Consider the following 20,321-nt stretch of genomic DNA (forward strand, 5'->3'; position numbering starts at 1 on the left):
TCATTATGCCATGTAGACTGGCAGACTCCAAGATGCAAATAGGAAAAGAAGACAGCAAAGGATACATGTAATTACTACTTCTGCAAAGAGAGACCAAATCCTTTTTGTGTTATTGGACTTCTGCTGCTTTTCTCCGAGTTTTAAAGGTTTCGAAATCTTCAAACTGGTGTAAATTCTCAGATTCTCCTTAAAATTATCAATGACTTCACGTATAATTGTTATTTCGTATGATAAAAATGATTACCATACACAGGCTGTTTTGGCCTCCTCGGTGATTGCGGTGATTTGTGCCCAGAGGGCGCACCGCACAAAAAGTTAGTTGCGTTACAGAACGTAAGGGAAGCGGACACGCCAAAATGTCGGGCGTATTACCGCTAATTGAGGTAATTGCATCGTATCTGTCAGGTGGCAGAAAACTAGTATGATGTATCAATTCACATGCCAGGTGGCAGAATATGTCTATCATGTACATGCCAGGAGGCATAACGCTTGTAAATAATGCCAGGTGGCATACGACTTGTAAATAAATTGTAAATAAATGTACAGTAAAATATCTTGGTGCAATAGATCAAGGAACAAGCATCAACAACCTTCTGATCATTTGGATACATTTAATTTTTTCTGGTGACACCGGACTTGATTTGTGGAGATGAAGAATGGACGAAGAAAATTAGTGAGTTCATGACTGAAAAGCCAGGATTTAACGCGAAGAAATTCGAGGTAGGCCCTTTTTCATTTTTCCAGTTTTGAATAGAATTGTTGAATAAAAATCTTGGTGATTATTATAGTTGATAGACTCTAATGTAAAATGGAGGCTATGAATAAGGCAAAGAAGTTGCGTACGGTGACGCGTAACTTAACTACTAAGTTGATGAGTAAAATAGATTCTGCATTGTTAGAAGAGGGTGAAACCGCGGATGAGAAATTAAAAGAATTACTCGAAATGTTACTTGAAAAATCGCAGTTGTTGAAACAATACGATTCTGAGATTGAAAAACTTATAATTACGGAACAGGAGTTGGAAACAGAAGTAATTTCCGCGCAGGAATATCAAGAAAGAATTATAAGTTTTAAATGTAAAATTCAGGAAAAATTAAGAAAAAACGCGTGTAAAGTTGAATCTAGAAATTCTTGTGAGGAAACTATATCTCCGAAGTTGAAAACTTGTGAAGTTAATATTTTAAAATTGCCAAAATTAACGATTACAAAATATTACGGTGATCCTTGTTCTTGGCTTGAATTCTGGAATCAGTTTAGTAATTCCATTCACCAAAACGAAAGTCTCAGTTCGATTGACAAGTTTTGTTATTTAAAATCGCTTTTGGGAGGTTTAGCTTTAAATGCTATTAGTGGATTAACATTTACTAGTGAAAACTATACGGTGGCTGTTGATATACTAAAAAAACGTTTCGGCAGAGATGACCTGCTAATTAATGCGCATATGAATAAATTGTTGAGATTAGAACCTGTAAAATATTCCGGGAATACGGCTTCTTTGAGGAAGCTTTATGACGATATAGAAATACAAATAAGGAATTTAAATTCTTTAAATGTTACTCGTGGTTCTTATGGATATTTATTATCCCCTATTTTGTTAAAGTGAATACCCGAGAATTTAACTCTAGAATTCACTAGGAAAAGAAGTGATAAACAAAATTTCGATGTTAATGAACTACTGACGTTCTTGAAAACTGAAGTGGAATGTAGGGAAACATCAATGATGTTAGCGCGTTCTAAGAATTTTGATGTAAATGAAACATCAATACGAAACAAAAGTTCCCATCAAGGTTATCAAAATAAATCTTACATGCATTCTAAAAGAAATATTTACAGTACGAATAAGCAAGGTGCTTCGGTATTAACTAGTCAAAGCGAAACTCCCTCTAAATACTTTCAAAATTCACATTTTAATCCAAATCGAAAGTTCTCTACCCCGCCTAAGAAAGAGAATCAAAATGTCTGCATATTTTGTTTATCTGCTTGTCATATGAATCATGATTGCGCACTCGATTTAAAGGCTCGCCGAAAGGCATTAATGGATCGAGGTTTATGTTTTATTTGCTTTTCGAAAGGACATCCAAGGCGTTTCTGTGCTCATAAAGATGAAAAATGCAGACTGTGCAATGTCCAAGGTTTACATAATTCGTTAATATGTGACGCCGCATCGAAAGATTTAGAGACGGATACTTCCAATCAGACAAAACGAACGCCAATCCCTGAAGCTTCTCTTTCGCTCTTATGTAATGAAAATAATAACAAAATTAAACTACCGACTTCCGTTCTTTTACAGACGTTTTCGGCAGCAGTTAGGTGTAAAGGGGGGAACGAAAAGGTATTACGTTGTATGCTAGATTCAGGGTCAACAAAGTCATTCATCTTACGAGAAGTGGTTGATTCACTGGGATTGAAAATTATTAATAAAGAAGCGCTTATCATTTTCACATTTGGATGCAAAGATGCAAAAGAGCGCTTGTATGACATCGTAGAAATCGTACTGCAAAATGTAAACCATCCCAGTAAAAAGATAAAAATTAACGCAATAGTCATTGATTCTATAACACTAGGGCAAGTAAAAGTTCCTTCTCGGTGGATACGACAGATAGCGTTTGAGAAGGGAATAGAATTAGCAGATGCTGGTACAAATGACGAAATTCAAGTATTAATAGGTTCGGATTATATTTGGGAAATTTTAGGAGAACGAAACGTGAAGATTTGTAAAAAATTAGTCGCAACAGAAAGCACTTTCGGTTTTGTGATTCAAGGCAAGGACGAAGGATCAAAGTGTAAGGACGCAAGAGTTAATCATATAACCGTTGTAAATGAGGACTTAGATTATGAAAGAGTTAAAAAATTATGGGAATTAGAAGCAATTGGGATAAGTTCGGATAAAGAAATATCTCTATCAGATAAAGAAATTTTAGAGTCATTTGAACGAAATACAACTTACAAGAATAAAAGGTATGAAACTCGATTATTGTGGAAAGAGGGTGTTGAAGGTTTAAATAACAATTATGAAATCGCGAAACAGCGTTTACAATTTTTAAATAATAAGTTTCAGAAAAATAGCGAGCTATATTTAAAATATAATGAGATAATTAATGAACACTTGAGAGATGGTATAGTGGAACGGGTAGATACGTATTTAAATAGTAGTTTGAAAACGGGGTATTACATGCCTCATCACACGGTAGTGCGCGAGCAGAAGGATTCTAGAAAGGTTCTAATAGTTTTTGACGCCTCTTCTAAAAGTAAGGGAAATTTATCACTTAATGATTGTTTGGAAAGCGGACCTAATTTAAATCCTGATTTGCTAAAGATTATCATTAAACTCAGGGTACATTCAATTGCGTTTTGTGCCGACATTCAGCGTGCATTTTTAGAGGTAGGCTTAGCTAAAGAAGATAGGGATTTTTTAAATTTTTTGTGGATAAATGAAGAAGGGTCAAATCTCGATCACAGTAATTCCAACTTACAAGTTCTTCAACACAATCAAGTTCCTTTCGGGGTCAAGTGCTCACCTTATTTATTAACAGCTACAGTAAGACTGCATTTAAAAAAGTATGAAGATGCCTACGAAGAGGCATGCAGTATGTTAAAAGAGCTTTACGTAGATGATTTAATTTCTGGGACAGTTAATGTAGCAAAGGCCTTACATTTAAGCAAGGACATGATTTTCATTCTTAGCGAGGCCAGTATGAATTTACGTAGATGGGTTTCAAACTCACTTGAGCTGAATGAACTATGGAAACTTAATGGAATTGACTCTCATGAAACATCTGAAGACTCTTTGGTACCGTTGAAAGTTTTAGGTCTTATCTGGGACAATGTCAATGATAATTTGAAAATAGATGTATCTCAGTTTGAGAAGTTACAAAATCTCAAAGTAACTAAACGCATCATTTTAGCAGCATGTGGTATGCTCTTTGATCCCTTAGGAATTATGAATCCATTTACTGTTCGAATTAAACTCTTAATGCAAACTATGTGGGAAAAGGGTATTCAATGGGACGAAAATGTTCCCATTGATACAGAATTCATATTTCAGGAATGGTTAAAAGAAGTTGAAAAAATAAAGTTTTTCGAAATTCCCAGACAGTACTTCAGTGATATGTGTTGGAAGTTTATAGAAGTTCACATATTTTCTGATGCCAGTCCCAAGTGTTATGGTGCCGTAGCATATTTTAGATTTAAGAAGAAAAATAAATATAAAACAAGTTTCATAGTGTCGAAATCCCGTTTGGCTCCATTAAAAAGGGTAACAGTCGCTAGGCTTGAACTTTTGGTAACATTAATTTCTGCAAGATTAGGTTCGTATTTGCAATCGATATTTCCGCAGTTGGATAAGGGAAATATATTTTACTGGACTGATTCCCAAATTTGCATTCACTGGATCAAGGGATCTGCCAACGACTGGAAACAATTTGTTAGAAATCGTGTGGTAGAAATCAAGGAGAAAACAATTTTAAACAACTGCTACTTTTGCAGTGGGAAAACAAACCCTGCTGATAAACTTACGAGGGGGATGGATGCTGAAGCTCTAATTAATAATAGTGATTGGTTTTCTGGGCCACCATGGCTTTCAGACGTAGATATTCGACATCACATAAACGAAATGAATACCGAAGCTGACTTGCAAAACGTTAGTGAAGAACGAAAATGTGTTACTTTGAAAACACTTGTGGAATCTACAGAACCGTTACTAAATCTTGAACTGTACGGAAATTTAAACAAAATACTGGGAATAATGGCTTATGTTCTGCGCTTCGTGAACAACTGTAAATCCGCTCGTGAAATGCAATCTGGTATGCTTACCGCCTATGAGTTACGGAAGGCTTCAGAATTTCAAAGGTGGTTAGCAAATGAAAACATAAGGTGGATATTCAACCCGCCTGCTGCTCCACATCATGGTGGTATATGGGAGGCAGCTGTTAGATCTATGAAGCTGCATCTAAAGAAATGTGTTGGAACTCAAATTTTGACTTATGAAGAGTTTCTAACTCTAATTGCACAAATTGAAGCATGCTTAAATTCGAGGCCAATAACACCGGTCTCCAGTGATCCCAATGATTTGACAGCTTTGACTCCTGGACACTTTATTATAGGGACTTCTTTAACAGCTGTTCCGGAACAAGATTTAACCGAAGTACGAGTGTCTCCATTGCAAAGATGGCAACTAACACAGCAGATGTTCCAAGGGTTTTGGAATCGGTTGTGTAAGGAGTACCTGTGCCAACTACAGCAGCGTAGCAAATGGAGAGAGCCTAGCAGAAATATTCGTCTAAATGACTTGGTTATCATTAAAGAAGATAATATGCCTTCATTACGTTGGAAACTCGGGCGAGTAATAGAAGTGTTTCCTGGAAGAGACAATAATGTCCGAGTGGTTAGACTAAAAACTGTGCACGGGGACATTAAACGTCCTATTACCAAACTGTGTCTTTTACCAGTTGAAGAACATTAACTTAAGCCTTTGTTTCATATTGAATATGTTTTATTATTTTTTATTTATTATTGTACTAATAATTTTATTTGTTTGTTCTAGTTTAACCCTCATAGTTAACGTTTCAATATAGTAAGATATAAGATGGTAAGTGTAGATTGGTAAGTGTAACATGTAATTTTATACTTTTTGAAGGTTTTTGTATGTTTTCAGTTTCTATATTTTTCATTTACTTGTTTGCATATATTGAAGATTGTATTAAGATGAATGTAATTCATCGGGGGTGGGATGTTTTGGCCTCCTCGGTGATTGCGGTGATTTGTGCCCAGAGGGCGCACCGCACAAAAAGTTAGTTGCGTTACAGAACGTAAGGGAAGCGGACACGCCAAAATGTCGGGCGTATTACCGCTAATTGAGGTAATTGCATCGTATCTGTCAGGTGGCAGAAAACTAATATGATGTATCAATTCACATGCCAGGTGGCAGAATATGTCTATCATGTACATGCCAGGAGGCATAACGCTTGTAAATAATGCCAGGTGGCATACGACTTGTAAATAAATTGTAAATAAATGTACAGTAAAATATCTTGGTGCAATAGATCAAGGAACAAGCATCAACAACCTTCTGATCATTTGGATACGTACACAGGCTGTTCACACATTTTTAAACGATTTTGCTTTGCTATAAAAAATTGTCTGCTTACAATTTTTTAACTTTATTTTTCAAAGTATAAATTATCGTTTGTTACTTTGTAGGGTTTATATTTATTTTAACTAACATTTATTTTAAGTTTAAACTATCTTTCCTGTCAAGCCTTACTTTCCCGTGGAACTGCCAATGCCAGAGTATGTAAATTTTAGTAGAACGCGCAAGGATTCAAATTATCAGCGGAAGTATTCTGAGTTAAATAGAAAGGAAACGAGTTCAAGGTGTGCTGTTCTTACTTCACGAGCGCGGAGGTAGTTGGCCAGAAATTGAAGAACCCCGCGTTTCGGCCTGTGTGCTTGCCTGGAAGTACTGTTAATCGTTCAACGTGATCTTCAAGTTTGCTGAATTAGCAGCGGTATTGTAAAACGCGGTGAGGTTAGTTACTTTTAGAGAGCCTCGTAGTTAGAGTCTTGTCTTTAGTTTCTTTTCAGGTTATTATTTTTATTTGACCGCCGAGTTGGCGCAGTTTGTCAGCGTCAAGAGCACGCACTTGTAATTTATTACGTTGAATAAAAAGGGACTTAAACCCTTAACAAGACTCTGTCTTTTATCCAGTTTTCACAGTCACCTCTTGGTTGCGTGCAAGTTGGAGGCGCGCAACGCTACAACTTGACAGTTTTGTTTTCTTGCAAAACCGTGCAAGAAACACTGGATGGAAGGCTATGTTTATGCTCTTTCCGAAGAAAATTATTTGCATCTAGTTATTAAACATTGCTGTGAAAGCCATGGTTTTGCGATATCTAAAGCTATGATAGGTAATATTGTCAACGAGAAAAGATACCAACGTCAAAGTCTGGCTTCAAATGGAAAAAAATGTTCCAAATACATATCCAAGGAGAAAACGGAATGTTTCGAATGTTCTAAAGGTAAGATCTTTAATATTAAAAGAAAATCACCCAACTCAAAACACAGTTTGCAAAATCATTAAAATGTTCAGCATCAACTGTAAGGAATTGGCTGATGTTGATCTGAAGCTTAAAAGGAGAAAAAACATAATGTACATTGTCTTTCTTCACGACATATAGTCGAATGCAGAACGCGCTGCAGAATTCATTTATGAGATACATTTATCCGGACAAAAAGGGGAAAATTTTATCAAATTATATATATTTTGGGTGTATTTAAATGACTGCAATAAAAATAGATCCATTTATTATCACCGAAAATGAGAAAAAAATCTTAAAACATGGTTCAGAGAAACTAAAGAAAAATTTTCAAAGGGATTTATAATTGTTGCTGGTTTTTCATTTAACGGCAAATTAAAAATAAAGAGAGTGAAGAACAAATGCTAAGATCAACTTATCATATTATCAGAAACATATTTTGTGCCTAATTTTCAAATATGAAATACGTTCTCTTTATCCACAGTGCCATGGATCAGTAGAATTGACAAAGCAAGGCACGTGAAAAATCCACTTCTAATTTCCTGGAAAAAAATGGAGCAAGAAACGGGTACCAAGATTATAGTATCTCTAGTGTATCACCCATATTGAGTTCTGCGCTTTTGGAATTTTAAAATAGTGGATTTTCCAAACGTCGACCTCGTCCTTGGACTTTGGAAAGCTGTTGAATAGGAATGGGATAAAATACCTCTTCCGATAATACAAAAGGCTTTAGTGTCTTGGAAATTATGGTGTTGAAAGATGGTGAAGAATAAGGGATTATCAAATAAGGCATCTAAAACACAATAATTTAGGTAAAATACATCTGGAAATACAAGGAAAATCGTCTGAAAAAATGAGCGAACAGCTCTGTCGGTAAATGATGATTGATATTTTCTTTTCTTCCCTCGGTTTATATTAGGGAAACATCTTTTATTTCTCGTTCCTTTACATTTTACTGTGCGACTTATATGCGGGTTATTTGCTGGTGAAGACGGTATACCATGTTTATGGTTCTCATGTCTGTTATTTTACATGAGAAATGGCAACTAGCAAGTGCCCAGTAATTGAAAGGGACTAGCACATTTTTTTTTATTTCTTTGAAAACTGTTTGTTTATTTGAAAAAGGCGAAGCACACGGCAACTATCTGCTTAAGAAGGGATGCCTTCATGGGGAACTTTCTAAGTGACTCATATCTGTCTATTTTGTATATGGAGCAAATAAAAGGTCTTTGAACAATAAAAGTAAAATTATGTTGTCAATGTAGCCTAGGGTGATATCGATTCATATTTAAATTTAAATTAAGGTTATCTCTATTTGCGGTTTTAACGAGCGTCGTAGGCGAAAAATAGATTAATGTGGTTTCAAAGTATTTCGTTCTTTGTACAGTTACCAGTCCATAGTATTTAATCCTGAGAGCTGAGGTTAGATGATGTTAGGTTATTTGATGTGTCAACGTAAATAAGGACTATTTGCTTAAGGAGAGGAATGTCTTCGTGGAAGCCTTTCTAAGGGAAACTGGCTCATATTCATGTTAGATCTAAGGAAAACAGCAAAAACCAATCATGAAGCTATTCCGCTCGCCTGTGTTTAAAGCCAGGTCATACTACCAAAATTTCGCAATTTTAACCAATCAGTAACTGGTGGGTTCCAATCAGTATCTTATATACTCCCCTTTTTAAAGGGCGAGTGGGAATTAGGGGACTCAGTCGCCAAATCCTGGTGGTGGAGAATCATCATTCACCACCTTTTTTTAGTTCGGGCATGCTAAAAAGGCGGGGGAAATACCTTATATACTCCCCCTTTTAAAGGGCGAGTGGAGATTAGGGGACTCAATCGCCAAATCCTGGTGGTGGAGAATCATCATTCACCACCTTTTTTAGTTTGGACATGTTAAGAAGGCGTGAGAAATACCTTATAGTCTCCCTTTGGAAGCAGAGACAAAATACCTTTGCTTCAATTTTTCAGTGTTTTATGGATTAATTATAAAAGACTGTTTGGACTTGAGATTGGTTGCTGCTTGCTTGCAAAAGTATAGACAACCAGAGTCTGTTAAAATTTCACCTTTTGGACTTTTATTTTTTAACATAGCCAAAACTTAAAGCAATAATTATCCAAATTTATCGCATTTGACGATCATATTTATCTCCGTTATTACATAATGAACGATTTATATACGTATGCATATACATTTCTTAGTTACAGCTGCCTTCATAATAAACTGACCACAGCTTCCGGCCTTAGTAGTGGCCAACGCCTATAATGGTTTGAGCCCCCAATGAAAAATTACGAATAATATATTATATATAATAATTATTATATTATAATATTAAATAATATATAAAATATAATAAATATATAAAATTTAAAAAACATATAAAATAATAATAATGTTAAGGTAACATTGAGGTATCATAACATTTGCCGTTCAGCCAATGGCCGAATAGATATGAGTGCTCCCTATTGGCAGTCTCATCCGCGTTCTCATCACCGCGAATGGGTTGGCTTCGCATACTTTCCTTATATACAGGCTAGCCATAAAGAAACTTCCCGATATATGAACCTCTAGCGGCCTATTCCCTTAACCAATTAAAATAAAATTTCAGATATTGTTATTTGAAGCTATGCTCTGGAGATTATAATGGTTTAAAGTAATAGAGTGTCTTGCGGTTTTGATTACAGTGGGAACATTTTGATATTTTCGAATGGGAACACACACTTTTGTCCTGCGCCAACTCATCGGCGCACTGAAAAACCATAAATGGCATTAGAAAGATACATGTATGAAGGAAATTGACAGAGTAAAATATTTGCAAACTAGAGCATTGTAAAGCATCAACAACAACGCAGAAAGGAGGTGCAATGATGCACTTTGCCAAATCACAGCGATAGCCAGTTGAAGCGTTTATTAGGCTGGCGAAAATCCTCCCCATGTGGCACCACGCCTTTACACGCCACCTTTAAACGAAGCTTAAGTGATTCTCAGGTGCGGCATGATAAGCACATTCGTTCTTGATCCGTACTTCTTCGAAACTGCAACTTCCATAGCTGTCAAAATGCTAGTGCTGTCCATTACTAGTGCTCGCAGAATTGTAATTCCAGAATTTTAGCAACGAAATGTCGTTAATGATGTTGTATGGAATGAAAAATGGTGCTCCTCCTTACGTCGCCACATGTGTTCGGCAAATGTTACAAGAGCACTTTGGAGATAGCGTCACCAAGATGCCACAAAAAGTGAAATTATACACATTCCTTCCGCGATGTTACGTTCTTCATCGTTGTTAAGAATCTCGCGCATGCAATGCGTTATCGGACAGGATGAAAACTTGTAATTCCAACAAAATTTTCCCCTCTTTTTTGTTGTGTTGTCATTGCTCCTTTACAATGCTCTTTTTTGCAAATTTTTTAAGCCAGCAATTTTCGCCATACGTGTATCGTTCCAACGTCATTTAGGTTTTTTTCAATACGCTGATCAATTTGCGAAAAAAAAGGTGGCTGTTGTCATTCGAAAATTTCGAAATTTTCTCATTATGATCATGATTGTGAGTGTTGTATTATTTTAAATCATGAGAATCTTGAGCACATACTTTTAAGTAACAATATCTGAAATTTCATTTCGATTAGTTGAGCCGCTAGGCCGCTAGAGGTGCATATATCAGGGAACTTTCTTTATGACCACTCTCTATCTTTCGAGCAAAATAGATATTAAAGATGAAAATTAAGATATTGGAATTCTAAAAGTGTTACGAATGAATGGATTGGAATTATTGTCATTAACTAAAGAGAATAATTTTTTTTTTTTTTTTTTTTTTTTTGGTAATGTGAAAAGCTTCTAGGAAATCTAGTTCTCCAACTTAAAGCATTTTTATGGATAATTAATTAAGTTAGAATTGTTATTAATTGCTCAGTTTGATTATCTATAAAAGAATAGCTTTTTTTTTTCCTTTTTTGCCTATTTTCACATAGCTTCATGTTTCTTGACTCGAAATTTTAACGCTCTTTTAGTCTGGGCGATGTATTTCAAACCACAAAAACAAAATATGTCACTTCTCCAAAAGAGATGGAATATTTAAGAACGAAAGGACGAATTTTATTGATAGGAGAGAAAATGACCTGAAAATTAAAACATCTGATAAACATGTGAAATTTTATAATTCACAGGAGGCTGAAATGGTATGAAGGCAAGATTACCAGTATTATTTCTTACAACAGTTCTTACAACAGAATGTCTTTTTTAATGGCAAGATGAAAAGATTTTGAAAGCTTTGCCAATGACCATGGGAGAAAATTCTCTGTCACTGGCAACCAGTTACATATAATTGAGTTCATTCGAAAACAAAGACCCTGAAGAACAAATTTCGAGAGCATAATATACATAAAAGCAAGAAGAGCAGTTTTTTACTAAGCAGGTTAATATGATTAAAGATATGAAGAGAAACAAACAGTAATAGTTAAGACACAATAACACGCCGAATAAATACTAATTTAGAAGTCAAACAACAAAAATCAGCGTTAATCCTGGGGTATTTATAGGATTCCTTGCCAGTGTCGTTTAATTTACATTGGCCAAAGTAAGAGAGCCTTAAAATTTCGCGTCAAGGGACATAAGGCATATGTTAGAAAAAAGGAAACACAGAAGTATTCTGTTGCTCAACATTGTTGGTCCAAAAATTACACTTTCAATTTTTCTGCTGCCAAAATTATTCAAAAAACATCTTCCATTGGAGAACTGGATTTTCTAGAGGCATTTCACATTAAAAAAAATCTTTCTGTTCTAGTTAACGATCCTAATTCCAATCCAAATTTACCTTCGGCCTTTAAAGAAATTATGTTTTAGTTCTGGTTTCGTCAACAGATGGCGCCACTTGCTTATTCTTGTCCAGGCTTTCTTATCTTATCTAATCATTATTTCCTATCTTGTTCATTTGCGGTTTTGCAGCTGAAGATGGTGGTTCGGTAAAACCATCGAAACTAGTCCTGTGAAAATTTTGTAAATATAACGCTGATTTTTGTTATTTGACTTCTGAAACAGTAATAGGTTTACGGCATATAGTGGTGCTGAAACCTAACTCGTTACGGATAATTAGAACAGCCATGTTTGCATTCAAACAAATGTTATACTTTTTTATGCTTAAGTAAAACAAATAGCATAGTGTAAAAATTATGAAGATTACCTGAGGGCAGTCTTTAATGTAATGACCTTTTTTGAAGCACAAGTGACATAGATAGCTTGGCGGCGGTCGTTTAGTGGGCTTGCAATCGAAGCTCAGGTCGTTGAAAAGGTCGGTGAGTTCGTTGATCGTTCCAACGGGGCTGTTGAATCCTCCGTTCGTGTAACCCCCGTAGCTACCGGAATTAGGGAGTCCATTGTACACAGGAGATAATCCATACTTAGTCTGGAAAAAAATAATTTGGACACGTTCGATATTTAATACATTAAGTCAAAAGTCACATTTAAATTACCCACATCTCCAGGAAATGTCCCCAATGTATTGGCGAAAAATAAGAGAAAAATTAGTTCTTTGACTATCTTTACGATTCATAGGTAGGTAGGTAGGTGACGGAAGACGGGGACGCCTGGTGGCTACCAGAGATAAACAGGCATGTGTCCCTCGCCTTCCACTATCTAATGGCAACAACTCCCTGTGGCCTCAAGAGTCCACACCGGGAGCTTATTAAGGGTGCTGGAGTTTACATGGCCAAACAGGGGCGACTTGTTAACATTGCTTGACTAATTACATAATTACAGGTATGAGACTTGTGGGACGGATTTACAGGTGAGGGGCTCAGAGCTAAGTACTAAATGTATGAAAACACAAAAACATGAAAATGTACAGAAACACACACACGCAGAGGGGAAAAAAGGGGGGAAAGGGATACACTTGATTAACACTGAAGACTTATGATAAATAAAACACACTTAAAAAATAATAATACACATATACCACATGTCAGATACATATTTGGCTCCATTCCCAAATAATAGTAGTACACCAAGAAAGGAGACTCCCTCACTCGCGCTATTTTTCAAGCTTTAACTCGATTACTGCGCCTCCTTCCCCAGAAGCGTTCCAAGGGCGCATAACACCCTGGACAATCCAGAGGGACAATAATGCACAAAGTTATTAGAACACAAGTCAGTGGGTACTGGACCTACAAAGCGAATGAAGTCAGGTCAAAGACTACGTCCCAGTGTTGACCAAGGGGAACCAACCCTCCAAGGACAACTCTCGAAATCTAACCATGTAGCCTCCTCACAACCAAGGATTAGGATCGGATTAGGATTTTGGAATTAGGATCGCAAACAAGACAGTATCAGTAGGGTCCTTGCCCAGCTTGAACCTACCACCGAAAAACTGAGTCACTGTGAAGATTGATTATTCACCTCAGGAGCCGAGTCTGCCTAAGTACAGGTCTTAGCCAGAACGCAGGGGGTCACCTCCAGTCGATCCCGAGAGGTCGCAAACAATAACAACTACAAATATTTTAACAGGAAACAAAATGTTTTTAGAAAAGCACAAAAATCGGTACTTTTCTGTTAACTGGAAGCCAGTCGCCAAATGTGTGCCAAAGCGTCAGATGTAGTATATTTATACTGATCCATATATAACTGTAGAATGTTTAATATACACGATGTCTAATGTTTGCAAATCTTTTATGTGTTTTTAAGTGAAAACACATAACTCTGTACACGAGGAGAACAACAACTCAGAACAACTGCCGCTCTCCCCATGTTGACAGCGATCTGTTTTCGCTTAAAAATTTCGGAGATTTGCACCACATCACACATTGTATATATTATGTGACACATTACCGGTATTACAAGTTTATTCTTTTCATGGAACATTACGTATCGTTAGCGTTGCTGTCGTCTAATTAGAATTCGCGCCAACATTTATGGTTGGCGCTAAGTTGTGCGCTGTTAACAGAAAAGTAACCAAACATCTCTGAGGCCGATATTTACATTTTTATCGCCTGTTTTGTTTGAAACAGGAGACTAGTGGATTTGTTGCCAATCTAGAGAAACTTAGCTTCGCAACAACAAAGATAACGCATTCATTTATTATTGCCAATTAAATCATGCTTAATTCTTTCTGGAATTTTTTCGAGGAAATAAGCGTTTGAGATTTACTTCGTAATTTTTAATATAGATATTTTGAATTTTTATGTGTTTTTGCCTTCTCGCGAAATGAGAACTGAATTAATTAAATGAGAACTACTCAATCGTCTGTGAAAAACTGTTTCTTTTTTGTTTTGTTTGCTTAATTTCTTTTATACATAGTTCTAGCTTTATTATAGTATAAGGCTATAATAATTTTATCTATTACTAATATTTTTATCTATTACCCGGCCGTTGTTCAGCGAAGTGATATCTGAATACAAAATGTTGAAATCTGGGTATATTGAAACACGTATATGTTAGCAGCATCCGTAAGTCGACAGCTGTCACGAGAATATCGAAGTATCCATAACATGCTAGTTAAACCATCAAATGTAAAATAAAATTAAGAAAAATGCACATTAAATGTTTTGAAATTAAATCTATGTAACTAGAGTTAATTTCTAAAATAAAATATTCCAGTATCTTAATACAGTGACAATTAGGAACTGAATAAGCAAAAATAATAATGGAATGAAATAAGCGCAGAAATTTTTAAATAAAAATTCTGAATTAAAACGTTAAAAAAAGGGTAGAGAGTAAAAATTAATCAAAAAAAATGGTGCAAACGTTTTTAAAAATACTTAATTTTAGTACAACCACAGTTTTACTTTTATTCAAACAGTTCAAGACAATTTTTTTTTTACGTTAATTAAAGATGAAACGTATTATCTTTTTATGCAATATAAAATTGCGTAAAAGATATGCTTAATTTAATCAATGTTTATTGAATAACAATTAAATTTGGTTTCATTTTAAAGACTTTATTTGATCTGAAATTTTGAATTAATTTGAATTTTTCAAATCACATTCTTTTCTTCCTTTTTTTACTTCCTTGTACGAAGTAAAAAGGAAGTATTGTAATCACGAAAAGTTTCAGGCAGCATATTTCAACGAAAATGTCCATTTTGACCGCTATCGAATGCAATTTAACGATGTTTTTGCGTGATATCTGTACGTAAGGACAGAATAAAATACTCTTTTCCTTCAAAAAAATTATGAAGCTGCTTTAAAATGAATTCTGAAGAGAATGTTTCGTGGCGTTTGTACGAACGTATGTGCGTACGTACGTATTTCGCATAACTCAAAAACGAGTAGCCTCAGAACGTTGAAATTTTGTATATAGGACTGATATAATATGTAGATGTGCACCTCGTATTTTGGTTGCAATCGGCCGCACCAAACGTATATAAATATATTTATATATATATCCACTTTATTACCCGGCTCAGTAATCTCAGTTTCTTTACTCTTATATGTTTGTAAATTATACATTTTTTTCTTTAAAAATGATTGAATTATATTGTTTTTATTTTCCGGTTACGGATTTTACGCTTTTAGTAAATTTGTGTGCAATATTTTTAGAATTATCAGCAATTTTAAAGTTGTTTAATTGCCGCTTGCCTGTTTAAAAATTGTTAAAAATTGTTTATTAAAGCCTGTTTTTAATGGCGGCCATTGATGTTTTTATTTGAAACAGGAGACTAGTGGATTTGTTGCCAATCTAGAGAAACTTAGCTTCGCAACAACAAAGATAACGCATTCATTTATTATAGCCAATTAAATCATGCTTAATTCTTTCTGGAATTTTTTCGAGGAAATAAGCTTTTGAAATTTACTTCGTAATTTTTAATATAGATATTTTGAGTTTTTATGTGTTTTTGCCTTCTCGCGAAATGAGAACCGAATTAATTAAATGAGAACTACTCAATCGTCTGTGAAAAACTGTTTCTTTTTTGTTTTGTTTGCTTAATTTCTTTTATACATAGTTCTAGCTTTATTATAGTATTTGAATAGAACATGTGGCAACGATTAGATAATTCTTTAAATGATATACATTTTGTGCATTCTGAGTTATAATATGAATGAAATATAATACTGTTAAGTAAACCTAGCGCCAGAGTGTCGCTATGGTAAACAAAGTGAATTTTAAAGAATGCATTTATTCTATTGTGGTTTATGCGCTGTCGGCGAAGTAGGTTTAATTCAATCTCATAAGTTTAAATAAAATGCAAGAAAAAATGCGTATAATTTAATATTCCGTACAAGGACGTCATGTGGTGTATACATCAGATTTGTTTCCTTAATTTGGAAGTATTATTTACAAAATATTAGCTGTAAAAATTAATTTCGTTACCTCATGATTCATTCACAATTTTTTCTGATACTGATAGTTCCAAAATACGAAATATAGAAGCACCGTAGCTCATGGTATCAAGTATTTCAATTCACCCCGCAGAGATTACACTGAATATTAAAAAGAACAAATACCCGATACATGTTCTATCGGGTATTTGTTTACTCTTGCTGGAACTAAACACTATATCTACTATCTTCATATTCAATGCGCCAGTGTGTTGCCATTCGGCAAAGAGTAATATATTAAATTTCCTATTTGATCTGTCTATTATTAACAACCAACTCAGCGCTTTAAATGCAATGAAAGAAGATCCTAACAAGATTTTTTTAAAATTTTAATATGGTTGCTTTAAATTGTCTTGCTTACTGTTAACAATTCGCCCCCCCCCCCTTCATGCAGTTCTTCAGTATTCATTATATTCAGCCCAACCCACGTATCCCGTAATCTTGTCAGAGTATTGATTTAAGTTGTTTTCTCATTTCTCTCGTAGTTCTTTGAGAAAAATTCCCCAGGCTTGCTTGTATAGTTAGAAAGAACATATCTGATGTGGACACTGCAAGACTTCCTTGTATGGCCTATTAAATTATACACATTTATTTGCTGTAAGATTTCCTTTGTATGGCCTATTACATATACACATTATTTGCTGTACTTTCTTTAAACGTATTCGCTCAAATTGTATTAGAGATATAATAACAAATGGCGGCCTCGTTAAGCCTTGTGCCACTTTGAAATTATTGATAATTCTACAACTATTACATGTAAATTCACTAATGGAAAAAAAAAAAAAAAACCCTTAACCGGAACATAAGAACAACATAATTCAATCACTCTTAAAGCAAAAAAGGCACGATTTACCAACATATAGGAATAAAATAATTGAGCTCAATGAGCGGGTAACAGCGTTGGAATATATATCCAGTCACGTGCAAAAGTTTAAGACCACTAGCCGTTTTCCTGTATTTTAACAAATTGCACCATTTTCGCTCGTAATTGCGTTATCTTATGCGTTGATTGCATCAAACGCAATCAACTACTTGCTATAATCTACTTGCTATAAATATAACGTGGGTGGGGTAGTTTGTTATTGGATTTTTCATACACAGTGCTGTTGTATAATTCTTGTAATGAGTAAAATAAAAACCTTCACTTACTGTTGAAAAACGGGCAAAAATAGCGGCCCTGCAGGAAGTTGGCTTTTCTGAACGTGAAATAAGTTTGAAGGCAAATGTCAGCAAGACAAGAATGCACCAATCTATCCGTAAATTAAAATTTTCGGGAAATTATAGGGATCTTAAGAGAAGCGGTAGTCGAAGGAAAACTTGTGTACGTGATCATCGTGTGATAAGGATGATCACTCGATGTCCAACCATCTCCTGCAACAAAATTAGAGCTGCTTTGTCTGCAAAGGGCCACCAACGTGAGTTCGAGTACTATTTCAAGACGTTTGACTAAAGATCATGGTTTATTTTCCTATAAACCTTCAAGGAAACCTCGACTTACTCAAAGCATGAAAAAGGACTGACTTTTGCCTAACAATATTAGAATTGGACCGAACAACAGTGGAGTACAGTGTTATTTTCCGATGAGTCAAGTGTGCAGCAGTTTCCTGCACGTGCTAAATGTATTCGCCGCCCATTTGGAAAAAGATATGATGACAGATATACGATTCCGACAGTGAAACACCCTTCAAGCCAGATGATATAGGGTGCAACATCTGCGTTTGGTACCGCTGCTGTATATTTCCTGCCACCTAAAAACACGATGAAGATCGTGTTTTTAGGTGGCACGATCGGCAGTCGGTACCTTAATTTGTTATATGACAAGTTGGAGCTTCACTTGGATGTTCACAGATGTTCAATTTTCATGCATGACGGGGCTCCGTGTCTCAGGGCAAGGAATGTTAAGGACTATCTGATGGCTACTCAAATCTAAGTGCTTGATTGGCCAGGTAACAGCCCAGATTTGAATCTGTGGTGTATTATGAAAAATAAAGTCGCGGAGAAGCTACCATCCGGTGCTGCAGAACTTGTTGGAGCAATAAAGCATGTGTGGTGTACAGAGATTTTTCAAGCTTTTACTGGTCTCTTGTTTATAGCGTGCCTAAAAGGATTGCAGCAGTGATAAAAAATAAAGGAGATCCGACAAAATACTGACTATACTTCAATAACCTTGTAAGTCTATTTTTTCATTTATGACGTATGGTTTTTTTGCGGAATTCCAATAAATCTGATTTTTCCATGTGTGGTCTTAAACTTTTGCACACGACTGTATATTATACGCTTGGTGAGGGTGATTGAAAAGAAAAAGGAAGGTGCACAACTACGTATTATAGTAGAACCCGTATACAAAATCTCAATGCTCTCTGGCTGTTTTTAGAGTTATGCGAGGTGCATACATACCCACGTATGTAGGTGCAGAAATCCTTGTACGAAGTAAAAAAGAAGTATTGTAATCGCGAAAAGTTTTAGGAAGCATATTTCAACGAAAATATCCATTTTGACAGCTATCGAATACAAGTTAACGATGTTTTTGCGTGATATCTGTACGTAAGGACAGAATAAAATACTCTTTTCCTCCAAACAAAATATAAAACTGCTTTAAAATGAATTCTGAAGAGAATTTTTCGTGGTATCTGTACGAACGTATGTACGTACGTATCTCGCATAACTCAAAAACGAGTAGCCTCAGAACGTTGAAATTTTGTATCTAAGACTGCTATAACATGTAGATGTGCATCTCGTATTTTGGTTGCAATCGGCCGCGCCAAACGCATATAAATATATCCACTCTGTTACTCGGCTCGGTGATCTAAGTTTCTTTACTCTTATATGCTTGTAAATTGTACATTTTTTGCTTTAAAAATGATTGAATTATGTTGTTCTTATCTTCTGGTTAAGGTTTTTATGCCTTTTGTAAATCTGTATGCAATATTTTTAGAATTATCAACAATTTAAAAGTTGTTTAAGTGCCGCTAAGCCTAACAATTTTTTTGATGGCGGCCATTGCTTGTTTACATTTGAAACAGCAGAGTAGTGGTTTTGTTGCCAATCTAGAGAAACGTAGTTTCGCAATAACAAAGATAAACGCCTTCATTTATTATTGCGAATTAAATCATGCTTAATCCTTTCTGTAATTTTTTCGAGGAAATAAGTGTTAAAGATTTACTTAATTGTTAATAATTTAGTTTTTAATAATTAGTAATTTAATTTTGAATAGTTAGTAATTTTTAATACAGATATTTTGAGTTTTTATGTATTTTTGCCTTGTCGCGAAGTGAGAACTGAATTAATTGAATGAGAAATACTCAATCGTCTGTGAAAAACTATTTCTTTTTTGTTTTGTTTGCTTAATTTCCTTTATACATCGTTCTAGCTTTATTATAGTATTTGAATAGAACTTGTGGCAACTGTTAGATAATTCTTTAAATGATATAAATTTTGTGCATTCTGAGTTATAATATGAACGAAATATAATACTGTTAAGTAAACCTAGCGCCAGAGTGTCGCTAGGGTAAACAAAGTGAATTTTAAAGAATGCATTTATTCTATTGTGATTTATGCGGTGTCGGCGAAGTAGATTTAATTAAATACAATAAGTTTAAAAGAAATGCAAGAAAAAATGCGTATAATTTAATATTCCGGACAAGGAAGTCATGTGGTGTACACATCAGATTTTGGAAAAAAGTGTCCATTATTCTGTTCGTACGTACAGATGTCACTCATAAGACTCAAATGAAGTCTCATTTGAGAGCGGAATAAAAAAAAAAAAAGTAAAAAAAAAAAAAAAAAGAATCTGAAGGTTTTCGGATTTCATATTACGCCCGCAGGGGCTTTTTGTTTTTAACATTTTGTGTGTTTCCTTTATTTATTAAATATCGTGTTTCCGCACTTAAATCATAAATTCAAAAGCAAAATCATAAAATAATTTTAAAGAGCATACCTTTAGAATTCCCGAAACACAGTCTCGCGCGCTGGAGATAGAAATAT

At 35.0% G+C, this 20,321-nt stretch overlaps 1 protein-coding gene across 2 annotated transcripts in view; it reads right to left on the minus strand.

Moving 5' to 3' along the window:
• Positions 1-20,321, minus strand: part of LOC118203298 (zinc finger CCHC domain-containing protein 24-like) — a 100,149-nt gene that overhangs the window by 32,562 nt on the left and 47,266 nt on the right. For both annotated transcript variants that reach the window (XM_085816141.1, XM_085816140.1), the window contains exon 2: positions 12,208-12,429. In XM_085816141.1, coding sequence (XP_085672267.1) covers positions 12,208-12,429 — 222 coding nt within the window. The remainder of the gene's footprint in view (positions 1-12,207; positions 12,430-20,321) is intronic.

Source organism: Stegodyphus dumicola, chromosome 4 (genome assembly GCF_044657685.1).
Source record: "Stegodyphus dumicola isolate Sdum_Otavi_A_Nest chromosome 4, ASM4465768v1".
Taxonomy (NCBI): domain Eukaryota; kingdom Metazoa; phylum Arthropoda; class Arachnida; order Araneae; family Eresidae; genus Stegodyphus; species Stegodyphus dumicola.